This window comes from Aotus nancymaae, unplaced genomic scaffold (genome assembly GCF_030222135.1).
Source record: "Aotus nancymaae isolate 86718 unplaced genomic scaffold, 86718_ANA_hifiasm-v0.15.2.pri h1tg000058l, whole genome shotgun sequence".
Classification (NCBI taxonomy): Eukaryota; Metazoa; Chordata; class Mammalia; order Primates; family Aotidae; genus Aotus; species Aotus nancymaae.
This window is the reverse complement of record NW_026988472.1, coordinates 34,273,057-34,292,668: the sequence shown is the minus strand read 5'-3', so window position 1 is coordinate 34,292,668 and position 19,612 is coordinate 34,273,057. Positions and strand designations below refer to the sequence as shown.

Genomic DNA, 19,612 nt, shown 5'->3' with positions numbered 1-19,612 from the left:
TTATTAGCCCAAGTAATTCTCCAAAACCGACGGGCCCTTGACCTATTAACGGCAGAAAAAGGAGGTCCCTACAAGCTCGTAGGATGGAGACCCAGACGCAGAGGCGGGGCTTGCCCCCGGGGAGCTGCAGCGGCTGGCCCAGGGGCCGGAGGACAAGCCAGAGGATCTGCAGCTCTCGGAGGAGGACTGACGCAGCCCATCTGGGGACCTTCGGGGGCTGGCGGCCAGTGTTGCCACCTCTCTGGCAGTCAGGCCCAGAGGCTAGCGTCTGTGCAGCTGGGGAGGCAGAAGAGAGTGGACAGGCTTTATTCATTTTTCAGCATGAAAGCCCAAACGCCCTGGGTGGCTGCCAAGGGGTGGAACCAGCACCTTGGGGCCTGCCTCCTGCCAGAGCCCCACAGCTGTGCGCTGTTCAAGTCACCCCGCCCCCAGCGGGGTGTGGGGGGAAGCTGACCTTGATGTCAGGATATAGACCAGTTCCTGGGGAGGCCTGCAGGCCCCTTCCACCTTCTCTGCCCTAGGTCTGCAGACCTCATTCATCAGCACCAGGCTCTGCGGTCACCCCTACCCCCGCCTTTGGAGATTTGTTCATTTCCTTTTTTTTTTTTTTTTTGGCCTGGACAATTACATTTTTTTCTTATGACACCAAAACACAGGCAACAAAAGCAAAAATAGTTACATGGAATTATTTCAAACTAAATATCTTACTCTCAAAGACACATGCACATGTATGTTCATTGTGACACTGTTTACAATAGCAAAGGCCTGGAACCAACCCAAATGTCCATCATTGATAGACTGAAAAAAATGTGGCACATATACACCATGGAATACTATGCAGCCATAAAAAACGATGAGTTCGTGTCCTTCATAGGGACATGGATGAATCTGGAAACCGTCATTCTCAGCAAACTAACACAAGAACAGAAAATCAAACACTGCCTGTTATCTCTCATAGGCAGGTGTTGAACAATTAGAACACGTGGACACAGGGAGGGGAGCATGACACACTGCTGTCAGTAGGGGTGGGTCTAGGGGAGGGAGAGCAGGGACTGGGGAGGGTGGGGAGGGATAATGAGGGGACATTTTTTTTTTATTTGTTTTCCCCAAATTTATTGAAGCTGTAAGATTTTCCTTTATGGTGGGTACTATTAGATGTAACAAGGGCAACCTTTTCAAGAAAAACTTTTCTACTTTCATTATATTCAAAATCTTTCCCCAAAGTCTGAATTATCTGATGTTGAATAACTTTCTCCTTATGACGAGGGTTTTCACAATTTTACTGTAAGTGAAAGATTTCTCTTGAGTGTTAGTTCTGCCATCCTTAATATTGATGAGCCATTTGTCACATACATTATGCTCATGAGCCTTTTCTTTTCAATATTGACAGTGTGGGGCCAATGGGCTCAGACCCTGGTAAGCAGACCCCGCAGTGTCACATTTACAAGGCATCATTCTGGCAGGAAAAATGTTTATGTTCTGATTATGTGGTTTTCCTGAAATTTCTTGCTCTGTAGTCAATAATTTATTGGTGAATAAAACTTGCCACAAATGTTTGCCTTGATTTTCTTGCCTCCTTTTCCCAGTTGGGACAGTTAAGACGACTAATGCCCTATTACCAAAATAATAAAAGTGCTCATCAAAGAAAGTTTAGAAAATATGGAAAAAGAGAGAAGAGAATAAAAATGACCTGTTTTCATAATTTAGTGAGAACATTGTTTTATATATTTGAACTCATATCAGATTTATAGATAAGTGTGTAACTGCAAATATTGTGACTAATCTTTGTCTCCATGAAATCCATAGTATTTGTGTATTTCTCTGTCTCTGGCAATAATGCCCATCACACAGACCCTTCTTGGCTTAATTCAGTACTCAATGGTAGAAGCCTCTATCCTGCTGTCTGTATCAATATTGGTGGAGTTCTTCCTATGTCTAATCTGTGATACTCATTATCTGTATATTCAAATGATCTTTCCAGCCAAGTGTGCATAACCTTTATTTCCCAGTGGGGGGTTTGGTCTTACATAAGTTACTTTTTCTACCCTGGCAATGGGCTAGGCAACCTAGAAGGAAACCTGCAGGTCTCTCTTTTCCCTGTAGACCAAAGCAGATGTTCCCAGTCACTGTCTACTTCATTTCCTATGGACTCTTCTCTTAATTTTTTGAGCATCAAATACTTATGCCAAAGCTCTTTCTAGCTCCAAGTAAGACTGAGAGAGAATAAAGAAGGCACAGAGCATCAAAAGGCCTGAAATTCCTTCTGTATCTTCTAGCTAAAGGGCACTGGAGTCTCCATCCCGAAATGCTCCAGGAGCAACCATCAGAAGGTCTCAAGAGGCCCAGGCCTCACCAGCTCTTCTTACCAATACCTGCCAAGTGTTACCAAGGAAATGAAGAAATGAATGTCACCCTCCTTTGACTCTTAGTGAAGTCTTACTGTTGCCTTTCTCGTTTTAGAGTAGTTGGTGTTTTTGCCCTGGCTTTTTACCTTCTTCCACTATTCTCTGATATTTGTTAGTTAATCTTCTAACTCAGAATCTCTATAGCTAATCTTTTATTTCCTTCCTTTTGTTTTAAGTAGTTGGATGTTGTGTGTTCTGAGAGTAAGGACTCTGTGTTTTAATGACAGCTCTACTAATGATTTTCTTAGCTGTGAAGATCCTACATGGTTTAAGCATAGTCAGATGTCCAGCCCAAATGACCCTGTGTGGGTATGTGTGTGCAAGCCTCTTTGTGTACATAAGTGTGTGTTTTACAGGTTTAATAAGTGTTGACTGGGCACGGTGGCTCGCATGTGTAATCCCAACACTTTGGGAGGCCAAGGTGGGGTGCATCACCTGAGGTCAGGAGTTCGAGACCAGCCTGGCCAATATGGTGAAACCCCATCTCTACTAAAAATACAAAAGTTAGACAGGCGTGGTGATGCGTGCGTGTAATCTCAGCTACTTTGGACACTGAGGCAAGAGAATCACTTGAATCTGAGAGGCAGAGGTTGCAGTGAGCCGAGATTGCGCCATTATACTCCAGCCTGGGCAACAGGAGTGAAATTTCATATCAAAAAAAAGAAAGCGTTAAGCCCACTCCCATCCTTAGATCTCTTGAGACAGATTACAGAAAACTCCTATGTAGAAGAGTAGAGACAATATTTTTATTTTTGACTTGACAGTTTTATCAATGTGTAAAAGTGGGATGCACCTTGCATAGCATTAATTGAACATGCAGAACACTAAAGCATGCCTCCTTGATGCTTATTTAGCACGTTAATATCTACCTTTACACATCTGCAAATTATAGACTCCAGGTAGCGAATGCTAGAATTAGTGTTGTAAATCAGGTCCTATTATCCTTTGGGAGGTGCCGCCTTCCATTGTGACCCTTTTCCCTCCTTTCTTTGTAAGAAACTAGGAAATAAAATGGAAAATCCTGCTGGAAGATCATTTTAAAGGCATAAACATAAATACTTTGTATAAAAATCAATTCTCACAGCAATGCTAAGTTGCTGTGTTGTTCCTACGTGCTATTATTGCTTAATATAACAAGTAGTATCCTTAGAGTACGTGGCATTGTTCTGATTCAGAAATAATGTCTTGTGCTCTCACTTTGGACTCATCAGGTTACAAGTAACAGTTTTCTTTCACGTAAGCTCAAGAAAGATTTATCAAAAGAACTTGGTAGGTCCCATGATCATCCAAGGACAGGAAGCACTTTATAGTGTATAGAAATTGCAATTGTCAGCCTGGCCAACATGGTAAAACCATGTCTCTACTAAAAATACAAACATCAGACAGGTGTGGTGGTGCACACCTGTAATCCCAGCTACTCAGGAGGCTGAGGCAGGAGAATCTCTTGAACCCGGGATGCAGAGGCTGCAGTGAGCCAAGATTGCACTACAGCACTCCAGCCTGGGTGACAGAGTGAGACTCCATCTCAATTAAAAAAAAAAAAAGAAATTGGAATTAGAAAACAGAGAACAAGGTTGTTTTCTGTGTATCTTTGCAGCTGGAGTTGCCAACTCATGGCCTTTCTGCCTTTCTCTGTGCCTGCTCCATTTATCTGTGTTTGTCTGTATGCCAGACGGTTCAGTGGCAGCTTGTCAGGCACTCTAGTCCTTCATAGATCGTGATAATTCCCAATGTACCCTTTTGGCTTCTGCCCTGCCTGATTATCCTGAGTATCTTGATCCTAAATTCTCAAAAGCTGCATTTAATTAACTCAGCTTATCTTTTTTTGCCCATGATCTTGATCCTAAATTCCCAAAAGATGAATTTAATTAACTCAACTTATGGGGTTTTTTTTGCCCACGATCACAAGTTTTAGGATTCTGATCAGTCTGGAGATTGGTTACCCTTACGTTAAATGTTCTGCTCCCACTTGCCCAGTCTGCTGTGGTTTGGAGGATGAGATGTGAGGGTCTACTGCTTAAAAAAAATCCCCATTGGATCCCACTTGGGATGGGTTTGGGGTAGGAAGGATGCTGATAGACAGGCCTTATTAGAATTGCTTTGAAATGTAAAACGTTTCTAAAACGCAGCATTATCAGTTCCAGAAGGTGGGTGTGGGTCAATGTTGTCTTTGTAGGCTTCTACCATGGTGCACTGTGGCCTGGTCCAAAAAGTGCAGAAGGTGATGATATAGCTCATCAACCTTATCTTCATCTTCAGATACTTGCAAAATAGATCTCAGATTCAGGTATGAGCAAGTGAATATGCAGGTAGAGGGCAGTATCACTGGTTTTGATGAGTCTGTGAACCTCATATCAGATGATGCGGAAGAGATTCATTGTGAACCAAAGCCAAGACAACCCCTGGGTCAGATCATGCTAAAGGAGATCATATTCTGCCACAAAATGTCTGTATCCAGAAATGATCAAGGAAGTGAGAAACTATTGAGAACTTGTTTTTCTAGGTGTCCTTTGTTGGGAGGATAGTTCTAAAATGTCTGTTCAGATTGTTTCCATTATCCATATATATTATTACCAGTTGACAATAAATGCTGTGGGATTATTAAAAAATAAAAACAATAAAAACAGCATATCAGCACTTTTCTAATGTTTTCTGGTCATTTACATTTACCTTTTTCTGACAGTGGCTTCCTAAACTTCAGCTTTATGATTTTCTGTATTCTGTTAGACTCAAAATTAGGGGCCTTGGCACCTTCATTTTAATTTTTTCAGCACTCAATCAAATTCATCCTAGTCCAGCCTCTTATATTTGTTGTCTTAAATGATTGCATGTATTCAGGATAGAGGCTAATTAATATTTGATAGCACAGTTCTGTGATGAATTTTGAATAGGAAAATCTGATAAAAAACAACCTCCATTATCTATTAAATTTTCCTGTGTGCTGTTTCTTAAAACAGATTCATGGCTAGTTTGGATCTGTTGGACTGATTGCTGTAAGAACCTTCACCCTCTTCTCAGCCTTTTAAAATTTTAGTCTCATGTATTTACAGTTTAGATATTTTAACCTGGGGAAATATGTATGAGCCACACCTACAGTTTTGTTAATTACTTTATAATCAGTACCTTAAAACCCTTGAAAACAGATTCCTAAAACAAGGCATATCACTTATATTCAGTGGCAATAATAATTTTCTAATATTTTCTTCTAAAGATTAATGGCAAATATTGGCTCCAGTATATTGCACATAAAAGTAATTGGGCAATTATCTTTTTTGAAATTTTGATTTCTAATTTAAAAAATAGAAAAGTTTGATTAAAAAGCTTATTATAAGTAGAATTTACATTTTACTCTAGGTGTAAATTACAAGCCAGTAGCTAAGTTTTGGTTTTGATGGTGATTTTTTAAAGCTTTTTCATTTTTATGTTAAATTATTTTACCTAAACAGAAATGTCCTGTTTGAGTATATGCATGCTGTCACCCTAATACCTCATAATCATTCATATCCTGGGAGAGATAGTGGCAGAATTAGTGTGACTCAGACTTGATTTTCCAGGAAAGTGGTCTAACCTCTCTTCTGAATTAACCTGCTAAGTTTTAAAAATGTGGACTCTCAGGCCTCAACATAGAGCTACTGCCTCGGAATTTCCAAGGGTTCCTTTCACAGTCCGTACTCTTTCTTTTAAACTTGGTAATGAATCCTACACACAACTAGATTGGGAAATGAGTCTAGGCCTCTAGTTCCCAGTCTCACCAAAAAGAACACCTCCCATCAGTGTAATTTACTGCATGTTGAGAGCTTAATCATGGGCCAGAGGATCGTTCCATTTAACAAATGTTCACTAAGTGTGTATTGCGTCCAAGGCATTGCGACACGCATTGTGTCCAAGGAATTTACAAAGATGCATAGCATATAGATAATACCATTAATGCCCTCAAAATGCTTTTGGCTAGCTGGGTGTATGAGTCTACATTGTGATGACTTGAGTTCTTCAAGGATCATCGTGCAATTCTTAATTATAGTATTGATACACTATAATTTGTAGTGATGCTTTAAAAATTCTTATTTGCATGTGGTTTTAGGAGCCATACTGGGTCTTTGTGTTTCAAGTTGGCTGCTTCTGTCTGGGCTTTACCATCTTTCACATGTTAAATTTGTGTAGCACATGTTCTTAACAACACTGTCATAATCATGCTACTGGGCAAGCGAATTCCATGAGGAATTAGCATATTTAGTAGGTTTAGGTTATATTGTTTTGTAGTGAATGGAAGAGCACTGTTTAAACATCTTTATTCCATACCTGGAGAAGTTGTTTTGTGGAGATATGTTGGCTTTGTGTATCAATAATGAATGATCATTTTCAGGTTTCAGTGTTTATGATCTTGGAAGTTTCTGTTCAGCTTTGTGCTTTTGCGTCACTAGGTGGAGATGTAGCATTGTTTGGCGGCGTAGGCAAAGCAAGAGGAGTGAGTCTTGATTTCCCTTCTTTGGACAAAAGTACTTCACAGACATTTGATGAGGTTTATTATAGCCTAGGAAAACACTTGTAAATTTAATATAATTCAAAATTTTTAACTTCGTTTTCTTTTTCAGGGTTGAAATTCGGTCCTACTTAAGTGTTTATTTTCATACTGATCGAAAGTGTCTATTTTCATACTGATCAACTCTTTTAAACATTTTTTTCTCCTCTTACTGCTGTTTCCTTTTTGCTGTCCTTCATTATTTCACCTTGTCTGAGTTATTGTAATGTCTCTATCTTTGGTTCTTTATAGGGATTTCATTCTAAAAGTTTAGTAAAGGAATCAGAATTCTTACTTTGAGGTCAAATAATAGATAAAAATTTTAATTTGGTAGCAATATGAAGTCAGTGAACCAAAAAATATAGTCTGAACATACCCTAATCTTATCTTTGCATTATTTTAGGTTAATGATACCCATTTTAACGTTAATATTCTGTAGGGCTTACTTTTCCCCCCTTTCTTTCCTTCCTTCTTTCTCTCACCTCTTGAATATTAAACAAGCACAGTATCTATTTTATGCACGGTATTGATGTGGAAAATATAAAGGAAATAAGAGCCTGTCTCCAAAGAGCTGATAATCCTGTTGAGAACATTGCAAATATACCCACGAAGCAGCAGTTTTCCACTCCTAGGTATATACCCAAGAGAGACGAAGGCATATGTTCACGCAAACATTTGGACGTGAAGGTTCATAGCAGCACTATTCATAATAGCCAAAAAGTGGAAACAGCCCAGCTGTCTACCCGCTGATGAATGGATAAAGAAAATATGGTATACTTGTACAATGGAATATGATATAGCAATAAAAAGAAATCAGGTCCTGATACATGCTATGATGTAGATGATGCTTGAAAATGTGCTGATGAAGGAAGCCAGCCACAGAAGACCGCATAATATCCGTTTATATAAAATGTCCAGAATAGCAAATCTATAAAGTAGATCCATGATTTCCTAGGGCTAGGTGGAGGGAAGTAACTGCTAATGGGTTTGGATCAGCTCTGACTGTATACTAAAAACCACTGAGGGCCGGGTGTGGTGGCTCACACCTATAATCCCAGCACTTTGGGAGGCTGAGGTGGGAGGATCCTGAGGTCAGGAGATCAAGACCGTACTGGCCATGGTGAAACCCCATTTCTACTAAAAATACGAAAGATTAGCTGAGCGTGGTGCCGCACACCTGTACTCCCAGCTACTCAGGAGGCTGAGGCAGGGGAATCGCTTGAATCTGGGAGACGAAAGTTGCAGTGAGCTAAGATCATGCCACTGCATTCCAGCCTGGCGAAAGAGCAAGACTCCATTTAAAAAAAAAACAAAAACACTGAATTGTAGGTACTTTTTTTTTTTTTTTTTTTTGAGATGGAATCTTTGTTGCCCAGGCTGGAGTGCAGTGGTGCAATCTTAGTTCACTGTAACATCCACCTCCTGGGTCCAAGTGATTCTCCTGTCTCAACCTCCCGAGTAGCTGGGACTCCAGGTGCCTGCCACCATGCCCGGCTAATTTTTGTAGTTTTAGTAGAGATGGGGTTTCACCATGTTGGCCAGGCTAGTCTTGAACTCCTGACCTTAAGTGATCCTTCGGTCTCCCAAAGTGCTGAGATTACAGACATGAGCCATTGCGTTCTTTACTTTCAATGAGTGAATTGTATGGTGTGAGAATTATCTCCAGTAAAGATTTTTTTAAAGTAAATTACCAAAAAGTTTAAAATTTATCAAACCAAAGATTTTTTTTTTTTGAGACAAAGTCTCGCTCTGTCCCCCAGGCTGGAGTGCAGTGGCACAATCTCAGCTCACTGGAACCTCCACCTCCTGGGTTCAAGAAATTCTGCCTCAGCCTCCCAACTAGCTGGGATTACAGACGCATGCCACCACCACACCTGGCTAATTTTTGTATTTTTAGTAGAGACTGGGTTTCACCATGTTGGCCTAGCTGGTCTTGAACTCCTGGCCTCAAGTGATCCGCCTGCCTTGGCCTCCTAAAGTGCTGGGATTACAGGCGTGAGCTACTGCACCTGGCCCAAGGACTGTTTGTTGACCATCTACACAGGCACTATGTAAAGTTCTATGCAAGTTATAAAACAAGCATTAAGACACAAATGCTGACCTCAGATCGTTTACAGTTCAAGAGAAAAGGCATACATGAAATGTCTTGTAATGCACATTTGCTTTCTGAATTTGCTCCCCATCTTAGAATCTCCTGAATTCTCTCTTCCAACTATTTTTGTAATGGCTCTGATCTTCTTACCATATGTCTTTTATCCTTTAAAAAGCAAACTGTTGCTCCTCAGACTTTGATAAATATCAGCCCCAACCTGTTACCTTTAACTAACTCAAAGGACATTTTAAAGTGGTAGTGGCATGTCTAGTAACTTAAATTGTGTTCCATTCATTCAGCAAATACTGAGGTTTCACTTACAGATAACTCTGACAAATCACAAGACTGTTGGCATTATTATTTTTAAAATCATGATACATACTCTTTTGCTACAATTTAGTCAGGTTGCATGGTGCTTAGAAAGTATAGTCCTGAGTTCCTGAATTTTCATGAAAAGTACCTTTTAGGAATAGTTATAAGTTAAACAAATACATGTTTGGTATAGAGCTAACTGAATTTCCTGTTCCTGTAGTCTAGTATGTTGACATTGTTGTAGTCATTAAAACTTTAAGACAAGAAGGCTGGGCACAGTGGCTCATGCCTGTAATCCCAGCACTTCGGGAGGCCAAAGCGGGTGGATTACCTGAGGTCAGGAGTTCAAGACCAGCCTGGCCAACCATGGTGAAACCTCATCTCTACTAAAAATACAAAAATTACCCAGGCATGGTGACACGCTCCTGTAATCCCAGCTGCTTGGGAGGCTGAGGCAGGAGAATCACTTGAACCCAGGAGGCGGAGGTTGCAGTGAGCCAAGACTGCATCATTGCACTCCAGCCTGGGCAACGGTGTGAGACTCTGTCTCAAAAAACAAACAAAAACAAAAAAACTTTAAGAAAAGAGAGATTAGCTGGGCATGGTGGCGTGTGCCTGTAAGGTCAGCTACTTGGGAGGCTGAGGTGGGAGGATTGCTTGAACCCAGGAGTTTGAGGCTGCAATAAGCTATGATCATACCACTGTACTCTAGCTTAGGTGACAGAGTAAGACTCTGTCCTGGAAAAAATAGAAAAGAGAAATTTTGTTTCAGTCATAGTAATTCTATTAAAGCCAAAAAGGGATATTTTGTAAAAGGTTGTAGTTGATTAATTCTACATCCATCCGTTTAGACAGTTTGTTTATCTTATATACTTATAGGTATATAAGTATACATGTACATGCATGCACACACACATATACATGTTTGTGCCTGCGTTATTAGTGCAGCAGATAAATGTTTTCCTTTTCTTGCAGATGCATATGAAACAGCCAAGATGCTGTGTGAACAGTATTACCTGGTAGCTCCAGAGCTGGAAGTTGAAGAATTCAATGGTAAAGTAAAACTAATTTTAATCTTAAATTCAAAAAAGCTGACTAAGAAACTGTTTATACTTGAGCCATATTTCAGTGAGATTCAAAAATTATACTGATATTTCATTTTTCAATATCTTTTTAAAACTTTCTATGCCTTTGGTCAGCCAGATATATTATTGTAAGAAGTTTTTGTACAGGAATGTGTAATGGGGTAGACGCTGGAATTCTTGGAACAGAAGTAATCAAGACAGAATATGTACAAAGGTATAAATAGGCCCTTCTCAAAGTAACAAATGCAAGCAGTCAATAAACATATGGAAAAGTGTTTAACTTCACTGATCAAGGAAGTGCAAACAAAAACACAGAAAAATGCCATTTTTTCTTTGAAACAGAGTCTCGCTCTGTTGGCCAGGCTGGAGTGCTGTGGTGCTATCTTGGCTCACTGGAATCTCTGCCTTCCAGGTTCAAGTGATTCTCCTGCCTCAGCCTCCCAAGTAGCTGGGATTACAGGTGCCCGCCCTTACACCCAGCTAATTTTTGTATTTTTAGTAGAGATGTGGTTTCACTAAGTTGACCAGGCTGGTCTTGAATTCCTGACCTCAGGTGATCCACCTGCCTTGGCCTCCCAAAGTGCTAGAATTACAGTTGTGAGCCACCATGCCCAGACAGAAATGTTATTTTTGTCTTTCAAAATGACAGTGATTAAAACATTTTAATGCTTTGAATTTGTGCCCATAAAAATACTTTCTCATCAGCAGATACATTTTTTGTATAAGCTTAAATTCGTATACCCCTTCTATAAAATGCCAACACTGTTCTGATTGGCCCAGTAAATAAGTTAATAATGGTCATATTCTTTGGTCGAGCAAATTAAACTTCAGAACATTTATTATAAGAAAATAGAGGCTGGGCACGGTGGCTCACGATTGTGCCATAGCACTCCAGCCTAGACAACAGAGTGAGACCCCATCTTAAAAAACAAAAATACATGAAAATAGAGATGCACAGATTTATGTACAAGAATGATGATCACAGTAGTTTTCTTATAAAGTTAGAAAACAACCCAAGTTTTCCACAATAGAGCATTGTTTAACTGAATTGTGGTACACCCATAAGATAGAATACTATGCAGCCCTTTAAAATAATGCTTTAATTGAATAATGTATGGGAAAAATTGAGGTGTTTTAAAAAAAATATGGGCTATAAAAGTTTATAATAGTGGAAGTTCATTGGAAAATATTTTGAAGGATTTATACTACCAAAATAGAAACAGCAGCTCTCTGGGTAATGGGGTTACACATGATTTTTATGTTCATCATATGACTGTAAATTTATTTACACATTCCTTTTATTTTTTTATTTGTAAATTATGGAAGAGACATGCTCATCATAAAAATGCAAATACAGAAATGTGAGTGAAAAGGGAAATCCCCCACTACTTTATCAGTCCCATACAGAGCTTTGGTGTTTGCGTAAAGCATGTAGAGTTTTAACCCTATTTATAAGGTGTTTTTCACTTCACCTTGAAGAACTTTGCAAGTATCAATTTCATTTAGAGATTATCCATAGTATAGCTTACCATAATTTATTTAACTATTTTCCTATGGGTATACATTTAGGATTTTCAGTTTTCCTATATTCCATATGATGAGCTATGAAGGGATGTGAGAGGTGGGGAGGGTGGAAATGTGTGAATGTAGGAAAGTATTTCTGCAGGTTAGATTCCTAGATGTGGAATGACTGAGCAGAGTATGAGCATTTACAATTAAAGATAAACCAGGCCAGGCATGGTGGCTCACACCTGTAATCCCAGCACTTTGGGAGGCTGAGGCAGGAGAATCTTGAGTCCAGGAGTTTGAGACCAACTTGGGCAAAATAGCAAAACCCTGTCTCTACACAAAATAGAAAAATTAGCTGTGCATGGTGGCATGTGCCTGTAATCCCAGCTACTCAGGAGACTGAAGTGGGAGGATCGCTTGAGCCTGGGAGGTAGAGGCTGCAGTGAGTTGGGATCCCATGACTGTACTCCAGTCTGGGTGACAGAGCAAGACAATGCCAAAAAAAAAAAAAAAAAAAAAAAAAAAAGATAAACCAAATTTCTCCTCAGAAGTACACTGAAAATATATTTATCTTATAATGAGATGAAACTATGAAAGGGTTCAGGCTGCCGTTGAAGGCCATGGCCCCTCCATTTGACTAGAAGGCATGAGGTCAAAGCTGCTTTCAAGGTCTCTTGGGTTCTCTGAGAAGAGTCATGCCCCCATTGAATAAATACACTACCAGAACCGAGTGGGCTTGTCTGGAGTGTTCCTGATGAGAACCATCTTAATATTCTCTCTCTCTCTCTTCCTACGGGCTAGGCAACACCTGACCTCACATCGACAGTTGGTAACAAATTGTACTTTTGCCTGAGTGGCAGCCTCCCTCATTCTGAAGGCCAAAGCAGCAGGCCTGTTCTTGCTGATTCTCCTAAGTGCCAGCCGTGTCAGCACATTCTTTCCCCACTGAGGTTGTCGTGCTGGGCAGCTCACCCACCAGGAGAGGAGCTTTCTGACTCTTTTTGGCATTGTCTCACAAATTACAGAAGCCCCCTTTCTATCATGTTTTGAAGCCCCTTTTCCTATCTTTAAGATAAATGAATGCTGGTGTTTCTACGTAGCCTCTAGCTTTATGTTGCCTTGGGTAGTGTAGCGATTATTTTATGTATAATTTCTTAATGCCAGAGCTCTCTGTGAGCATGATTAAGGAATGTGCTTTTGCCTTAACAAGTTCTATGTTGGAGATGCAGGTTGGAGGTTGATCTGAACACCTTAAGTGGATGCTTTTTTATTCTGGAAGGAGAACTGTCTGGAAATAAAATTCCTTATGTCTAATGGCATTTCTTAAATGCTATTTCAACTAATGGCATTTAGAGCAATGATTGTACAAAATAGAGACTTTATTATTTCTGGAGTCTTGAGCATGACAAACCTAGGCCATTTTTTTAATTGACTTTTAAAAATGTACCCTTAGATGGACAATTCATATTACACTTATGTCTTTTTTAATTATTTATTTTATATATATATTTTATTGCACTTTAGGTTCTGGGGAACATGTGCAGAACATGCAGGATTGTTGCATAGGTACATACATGACAATGTGGTTTGCTACCACCATCCCCCCGTCACCTGTATCTGGCATTTCTCCCCATGTTATCCCTCTCCAACCTCCCTAACCCCTGCTGTCCCTCCCCTAGCCACCCCCAACAGACCCAAGTGTGTGATGCTCCCCTCCCTGTGTCCATGAGTTCTCATTGTTCAACACCCACCTATGAGTGAGAACATGTGGTGTTTGATTTTCTGTTCTTATGTCAGTTTGCTGAGAATAATGGTTTCCAGATTCATCCATGTCCATACAAAGGACACAGACTCATAATTTTTTATGGCTGTATAGTATTCCATGGTGTATATGTGCCACATTTTCCTTGTCCAGTCTATCATCAATGGGCATTTGGGTTGGTTCCAGGTCTTTGCTATTGTAAACAGTGCCACAGTGAACATATGTGTGCCTGTGTCTTTATAATAGAATGATTGATAATCCTTTGGATATATACTCAGTAATGGGATTGCTGGGTCAAATGGAATTTCTGTTTTTAGGTCCTAAATTGCCACACTGTCTCCCACAATGGTTGAACTAATTTACACGCCCACCAACAGTATAAAAGTGTTCCTATTTCTCCAGATCCTCTCCAGCATCTGTTGTCTCCAGATTTTTTAATGATCGCCATTCTAACTGGTGTGAGATGGTGTCTTTATGTGGTTTTGATTTGCATTTCTCTAATGACCAGTGATGATGAGCATTTTTTCATGTTTGTTGGCCTCATGTATGTCTTCCTTTGAAAAGTGTCTGTTCATATCCTTCACCCACTTTTGAATGGGTTTCTTTGTTTTTTTCTTGTAAATCTGTTTTAGTTCTTTGTAGATTCTGGATCTTAGCCCTTTGTCAGATGGGTAGATTGCAAAAGTTTTTTCCCATTTTGTTGGTTGCCAGTTCACTCTAATGATTGTTTCTTTTGCTGTACAGAAGCTCTGGAATCTACTTAGATCCCATTTGTCTATTTTGGCTTTTGTTACCAATGCTTTTGGTGTTTTAGTCGTGAAGTCCTTGCCTATGCCTATGTCCTGAATGGTTTTGCCTAGGTTTTCTTCTAGGGTTTTTATGGTGTTGGGTCTTATGTTTAAGTCTTTAATCCATCTGGAGTTAATTTTAGTGTAAGGTGTCAGGAAGGGGTCCAGTTTCTGCTTTCTGCACATGGCTAGCCAGTTTTCCCAACACCATTTGTTAAACAGGGAATCCTTTGCCCATTGCTTGTTTTTGTCAGGTTTGTCAAAGATCAGATGGTTGTAGATGTGTGGCGTTGCCTCTGAGGCCTCTGTTCTGTTCCATTGGTCTATATCTCTGTTTTGGTACCAGTACCATGCTGTTTTGATTACTGTAGCCTTATAGTATAGTTTTAAGTCAGGTAGCGTGATGCCTCCATCTTTGTTCTTTTGGCTTAGAATTGTCTTAGCTATGTGGGCTGTCTTTTGGTTTCATGTGAAATTTAAAGTGTTTTTTTCCAGTTCTGTGAAGAGGGTCATAGGTAACTTGATGGGGATAGCGTTGAATCTATAAATTACTTTGGGCAGTATGGCTATTTTCACAATATTGATTCTTCCTGACCATGAGCATGGAATGTTTTTCCATCTGTTTGTGTCCTCTCTTATTTTATTGAGCAGTGGTTTGTAGTTCTCCTTGAAGAGGTCCTTTACATCCTTTTTTAGTTGTATTCCTAGGTATTTTATTCTCTTTGTAGCAATTGTGAATGGCAGTTCCTTCTTGATTTGGCTCTCTTTAAGTCTGTTATTGGTATATAGGAATACTTGTGATTTCTGCACGTTGATTTTGTATCCTGAGACTTTGCTGAAGTTGCTTATCAGTTTCAGGAGATTTTGGGCTGAGACGATGGGGTTTTCTAAATATACAATCATGTCGTCTGCAAATAGAGACAATTTGACTTCCTCCTTTCCTAATTGAATGCCCTTTATTTCTTTTTCTTGCCTGATTGCTCTGGCTAGAACTTCCAATACTATATTGAATAAGAGTGGTGAGAGAGGGCATCCTTGTCTAGTGCCAGATTTCAAAGGGAATGCTTCCAGTTTTTGCCCATTCAGTATGCTATTGGCCGTGGGTTTGTCGTAAATAGATTTTATTACTTTGAGATACTTTCTGTCGATACCTAGTTTATTGAGAGTTTTTAGCATAAAGGGCTGTTGAATTTTGTTGAAGACCTTCTCTGCATCAATTGAGATAATCATGTGGTTTTTGTCTTTGGTTCTGTTTATGTGGTGGATTACATTTATAGACTTGCATATGTTGAACCAGCCTTGCATCCCTGGAATGAAGCCTACTTGATTGTGGTGGATAAGCTTTTTGATGTGCTGTTGCAATCTGTTTGCCAGTATTTTATTCAAGATTTTTGCATCTATGTTCACCATGGATATTGGCCTGAAGTTCTATTTTTTTATTGAGTCTGTGCTGGGCTTTGGTATCAGGATGATGTTGGTCTCATAAAAAGATTTGGGAAGGATTCCCTCTTTTTGGATTATTTGGAATAGTTTCAGAAGGAGTGGTACCAGCTCCTCTTTGTATGTTTGGTAGAATTCGGCTATGAACCCATCTGGACCTGGGCTTTTTTTGGTTGGTAGGCTATTAATTGCTGCCTCAACTTCAACCCTTGTTATTGGTCTATTCAGGGTTTCTGCTTCTTCCTAGTTTAGGCTTGGGAGGGTGCAAGTGTCCAGGAATTTATCCATTTCTTCCAGGTTTACTTGTTTTTGTGCATAGAGTTGTTTGTAGTAATCTCAGATAGTAGTTTGTATTTCTGTGGAATTGGTGGTGATATCCCCTTTATCGTTTTTTATTGCATCTATTTGATTCTTCTCCCTTCTCTTTTTTATTAATCTGGCTAGTGGTCTATTTTGTTGATCTTTTCAAAAAACCAGCTCCTGGATTTATTGATTTTTTTTTGAAGGGTTTTTTGTGTCCCTATCTCCTTCAGTTCTGCTCTGATCTTAGTTATTTCTTGTCTTCTGCTAGCTTTTGAGTTTTTTTGATCTTGCTCCTCTAGTTCTTTCAATTTTGACGATAAGGTGTCGATTTTAGATCTTTCATTGCTTCTCATGTGGGCATTTATTGCTATAAATTTTCCTCTAGATACTGCTTTAAATGTGTCCCAGAGATTCTGGTACGTTGTGTCTTTGTTCTCATCGGTTTGGAAGAACATCTTTATTTCTACCTTCATTTCATTATTTATCCTGTCAACATTCAAGAGCCAGTTGTTCAGTTTCCATGAAGTTGTGTGGTTCTGAGTTAGTTTCTTAATCTTGAGTTCTAATTTGATTGTACTGTGGTCTGAGAGACTGTTTGTTATGGTTTCTGTTCTTTTGCATTTGCTGAGGAGTGATTTACTTCCAATTATGTGGTCAATTTTAGAGTAGGTATGATGTGGTGCTGAGAAGAATGTGTATTCTGTGGATTTGGGGTGGAGAGTTCTGTAGATGTCTGTTAGGTTTGCTTGGTCCGGTTCTGAGTTCACATCCTGGATATCCTTGTTAATTTGCTATCTCATTGATCTGTCTAATATTGACAGTGGAGTGTTAAAGTCAATATTAACTGTCACTATTATTCTGTGGGAGTCTAAGTCTCTTTGTAGGTTGTTAAGAACTTGCTTTATGTATCTGGGTACTCCTGTATTGGGTGTGTATATATTTAGGATCATTAGCTCTTTTTGTTGCATTGATCCTTTTACCATTATGTAATGCCCTTCTTTGTCTCTTTTGATCTTTGTTGGTTTAACGTCGGTTTTATCAGAGACTAGGATTGCAACTCCTGCTTTTTTTCTGCTCTCCATTGCTTGGTAAATCTTCCTCCATCCCTTTATTTTGAGCCTATGTGTGTCCTTGCACGTGAGATGGGTTTCCTGAATACAGCACACCGATGGATTTTGTCTTTTCATCCAATTTGCCAGTCTGTGTCTTTTGATTTGGGCATTTAGCCCATTTACATTTAAGGTTAATATTGTTATATGTGAATTTGATCCTGCCATTTTGATGCTAGTTGGTTGTTTTGCCCATTAGTTGATGCAGTTTCTTCATTGTGTTGATGGTCTTTACCATTTCGTATGTTTTTGGAGTAGCTAGTACTGGCTGTTCCTTTCTATGTTTAGTTCTTCTTTCAGGAGCTCTTGTTAAGGCAGGCCTGGTGGTGACAAAATCTCTCAGCAGTTGCTTGTTCATAAAGGAGTTTATTTCTCCTTTGCTTATGAAGCTTAGTTTGGCTGGATATATTGAAATTCTAGGTTGAAAGTTCTTTTCTTTAAGGACGTTGAATATTGGCCCACACTCTCTTCTGGCTTGAAGGATTTCTGCAGAGAGATCTGCTGGAAGTCTGATGGGCTTCCCGTTGTGGGTATCCCGACCTTTCTCTCTGGCTGCCCTTAGCATTTTTACCTTCATTTCAACCCTGGTGAATCTGATGATTATGTGCTCTTCTTGAGGAATATCTTTGTGGTGTTCTCTGTATTTCCTGGACTTGAATGTTGGCCTGCCTTGCTAGGTTGGGGAAGATTTTCTGGATAATATCCTGAAGAGTGTTTTCCAGCTTGGATTCATTCTCTCCGTCACATTCAGGTACACCTATCAAATGTAGATTAGGTCTTTTCATATAATCCCATATTTCTTGGAGGCTTTGTTCATTTCTTTTCACTCTTTTTTTCTCTAATCTTGCCTTCTTGTTTTATTTCATTGAGATGATCTTCAGTCTCTGATATCCTTTCTTCTCCTTGGTCGATTTGGCTATTGAAACTTGTGTATGCTTCTCGAAGTTCTCGTGTTGTGGTGTTCAGCTCCATCAATTCATTTATATTCTTCTCTAAGCTGTTTATTCTCATTAGCATTTCGTCAAACCTTTTTTCAAGGTTCTTAGTTTCTTTGCATTGGGTTAGAACATGTTCTTTTAGCTCAGAGAAGTTTATTACCCACCTTCTGAAGCCTGTTTCTGTCAATTCATTAGACTCATTCTCCATCCAGCTTTGTTCCCTTGCTGGTGAGGAGTTGTGATCCCTTGGAGGAGGAGAGGCGTTCTGGTTTTAGGTGTTTTCATCCTTTTTGCTCTGGTTTCTTCCCATCTTTGTGGATTTATCTACCTGTGGTCTTTGTTGTTGGTGACTTTCAGATGGGGTCTCTGAGTGGACGTCCTTTTTGTTGATGATGAAGTTATTTCTTTCTGTTTCTTAGTTTTCCTTCTAACAGTCAGGCTCCTCTGCTGTAAAACTGCTGGAAGTCCACTCCAGACCCCGCTTACCTGGGGATCACCTGCGGCGGCTGCAGAACAGTAAGGGTTGCTCCCAGTTTCTTCTTCTGTTATCTTTGTCCCAGAAGGATACCTGCCAGATGTGAGCCTGAGCTCTCCTTTATGAGGGGTGTCTTTGGATATTTGGGGGTCAGGGAGCTGCTTGAGGAGACAGTCTGTCCCTTATAGGCGCTCAAGGGCTGAGCTGTGAGCTCCGTTTTTTCGTTCAGAGCTGCTGGGCAGGTACGTTTAAGTCTGCTGCAGTGGAACTCATAACTGCCTTTTTTCCCAGGTGCACTGTCCTGGGAAGGTGGAGCTTTATTTTTAAGTTCCCGGCGTGCTGCTGCCTTTTTTCAGAGATGCCCTGCCCAGCAAGGAGGTAGCCTAGTCACAGTCTGCCAGCAGAGGTGTTGCTGAGCTGCCATGGGCTCTGCCCAGCTGCTGTGTGAACTTCCTTGCTGTTTTGTTTATAGAGGTATAGTTAGAACTGCCTTGGTAATGATGGACTGCCTCAGTAATGGTGGACTGCCACAGTAGTTGTGGACTGCCTTGGTAATGGTGGACGCCCTTCCCCCAACAGAGCTGGACCATCCTAGGTCCAGCTGAGCTTGCTGCGAATTCAGATTGCTGGTCTTTGTGGGGGTGGGATCTGCCGAGCCAGATCACCTGGCTCCCTGTTTCAGCCCCCTTTTTTTCAGTTGAATGGGTGGCTCTGTCTCCCAGATGTTCCAGGCACCAGTTGAAATGGCACCTGAATTTGTGTGAGTTTTTGTGCGGAGACCCGCTGTGCCGGCTGAAACAGCCATGCTGGAAACTCGTGGCACTTTTCAGCCCATGAATCTCCTGGTCGGTGGGCAGTAATAACTCAGTTTGGAA

The 19,612-nt window shown here is 40.2% G+C and overlaps 1 protein-coding gene across 5 annotated transcripts in view; it reads left to right on the top strand.

The window, feature by feature from the left end:
• The window catches only part of PDK3 (pyruvate dehydrogenase kinase 3), a 217,004-nt gene that overhangs the window by 50,843 nt on the left and 146,549 nt on the right, over positions 1-19,612 (top strand). For all 5 annotated transcript variants that reach the window (XM_012448847.3, XM_064364439.1, XM_064364438.1 and 2 more), the window contains exon 6: positions 10,304-10,381. In XM_012448847.3, coding sequence (XP_012304270.1) covers positions 10,304-10,381 — 78 coding nt within the window. The remainder of the gene's footprint in view (positions 1-10,303; positions 10,382-19,612) is intronic.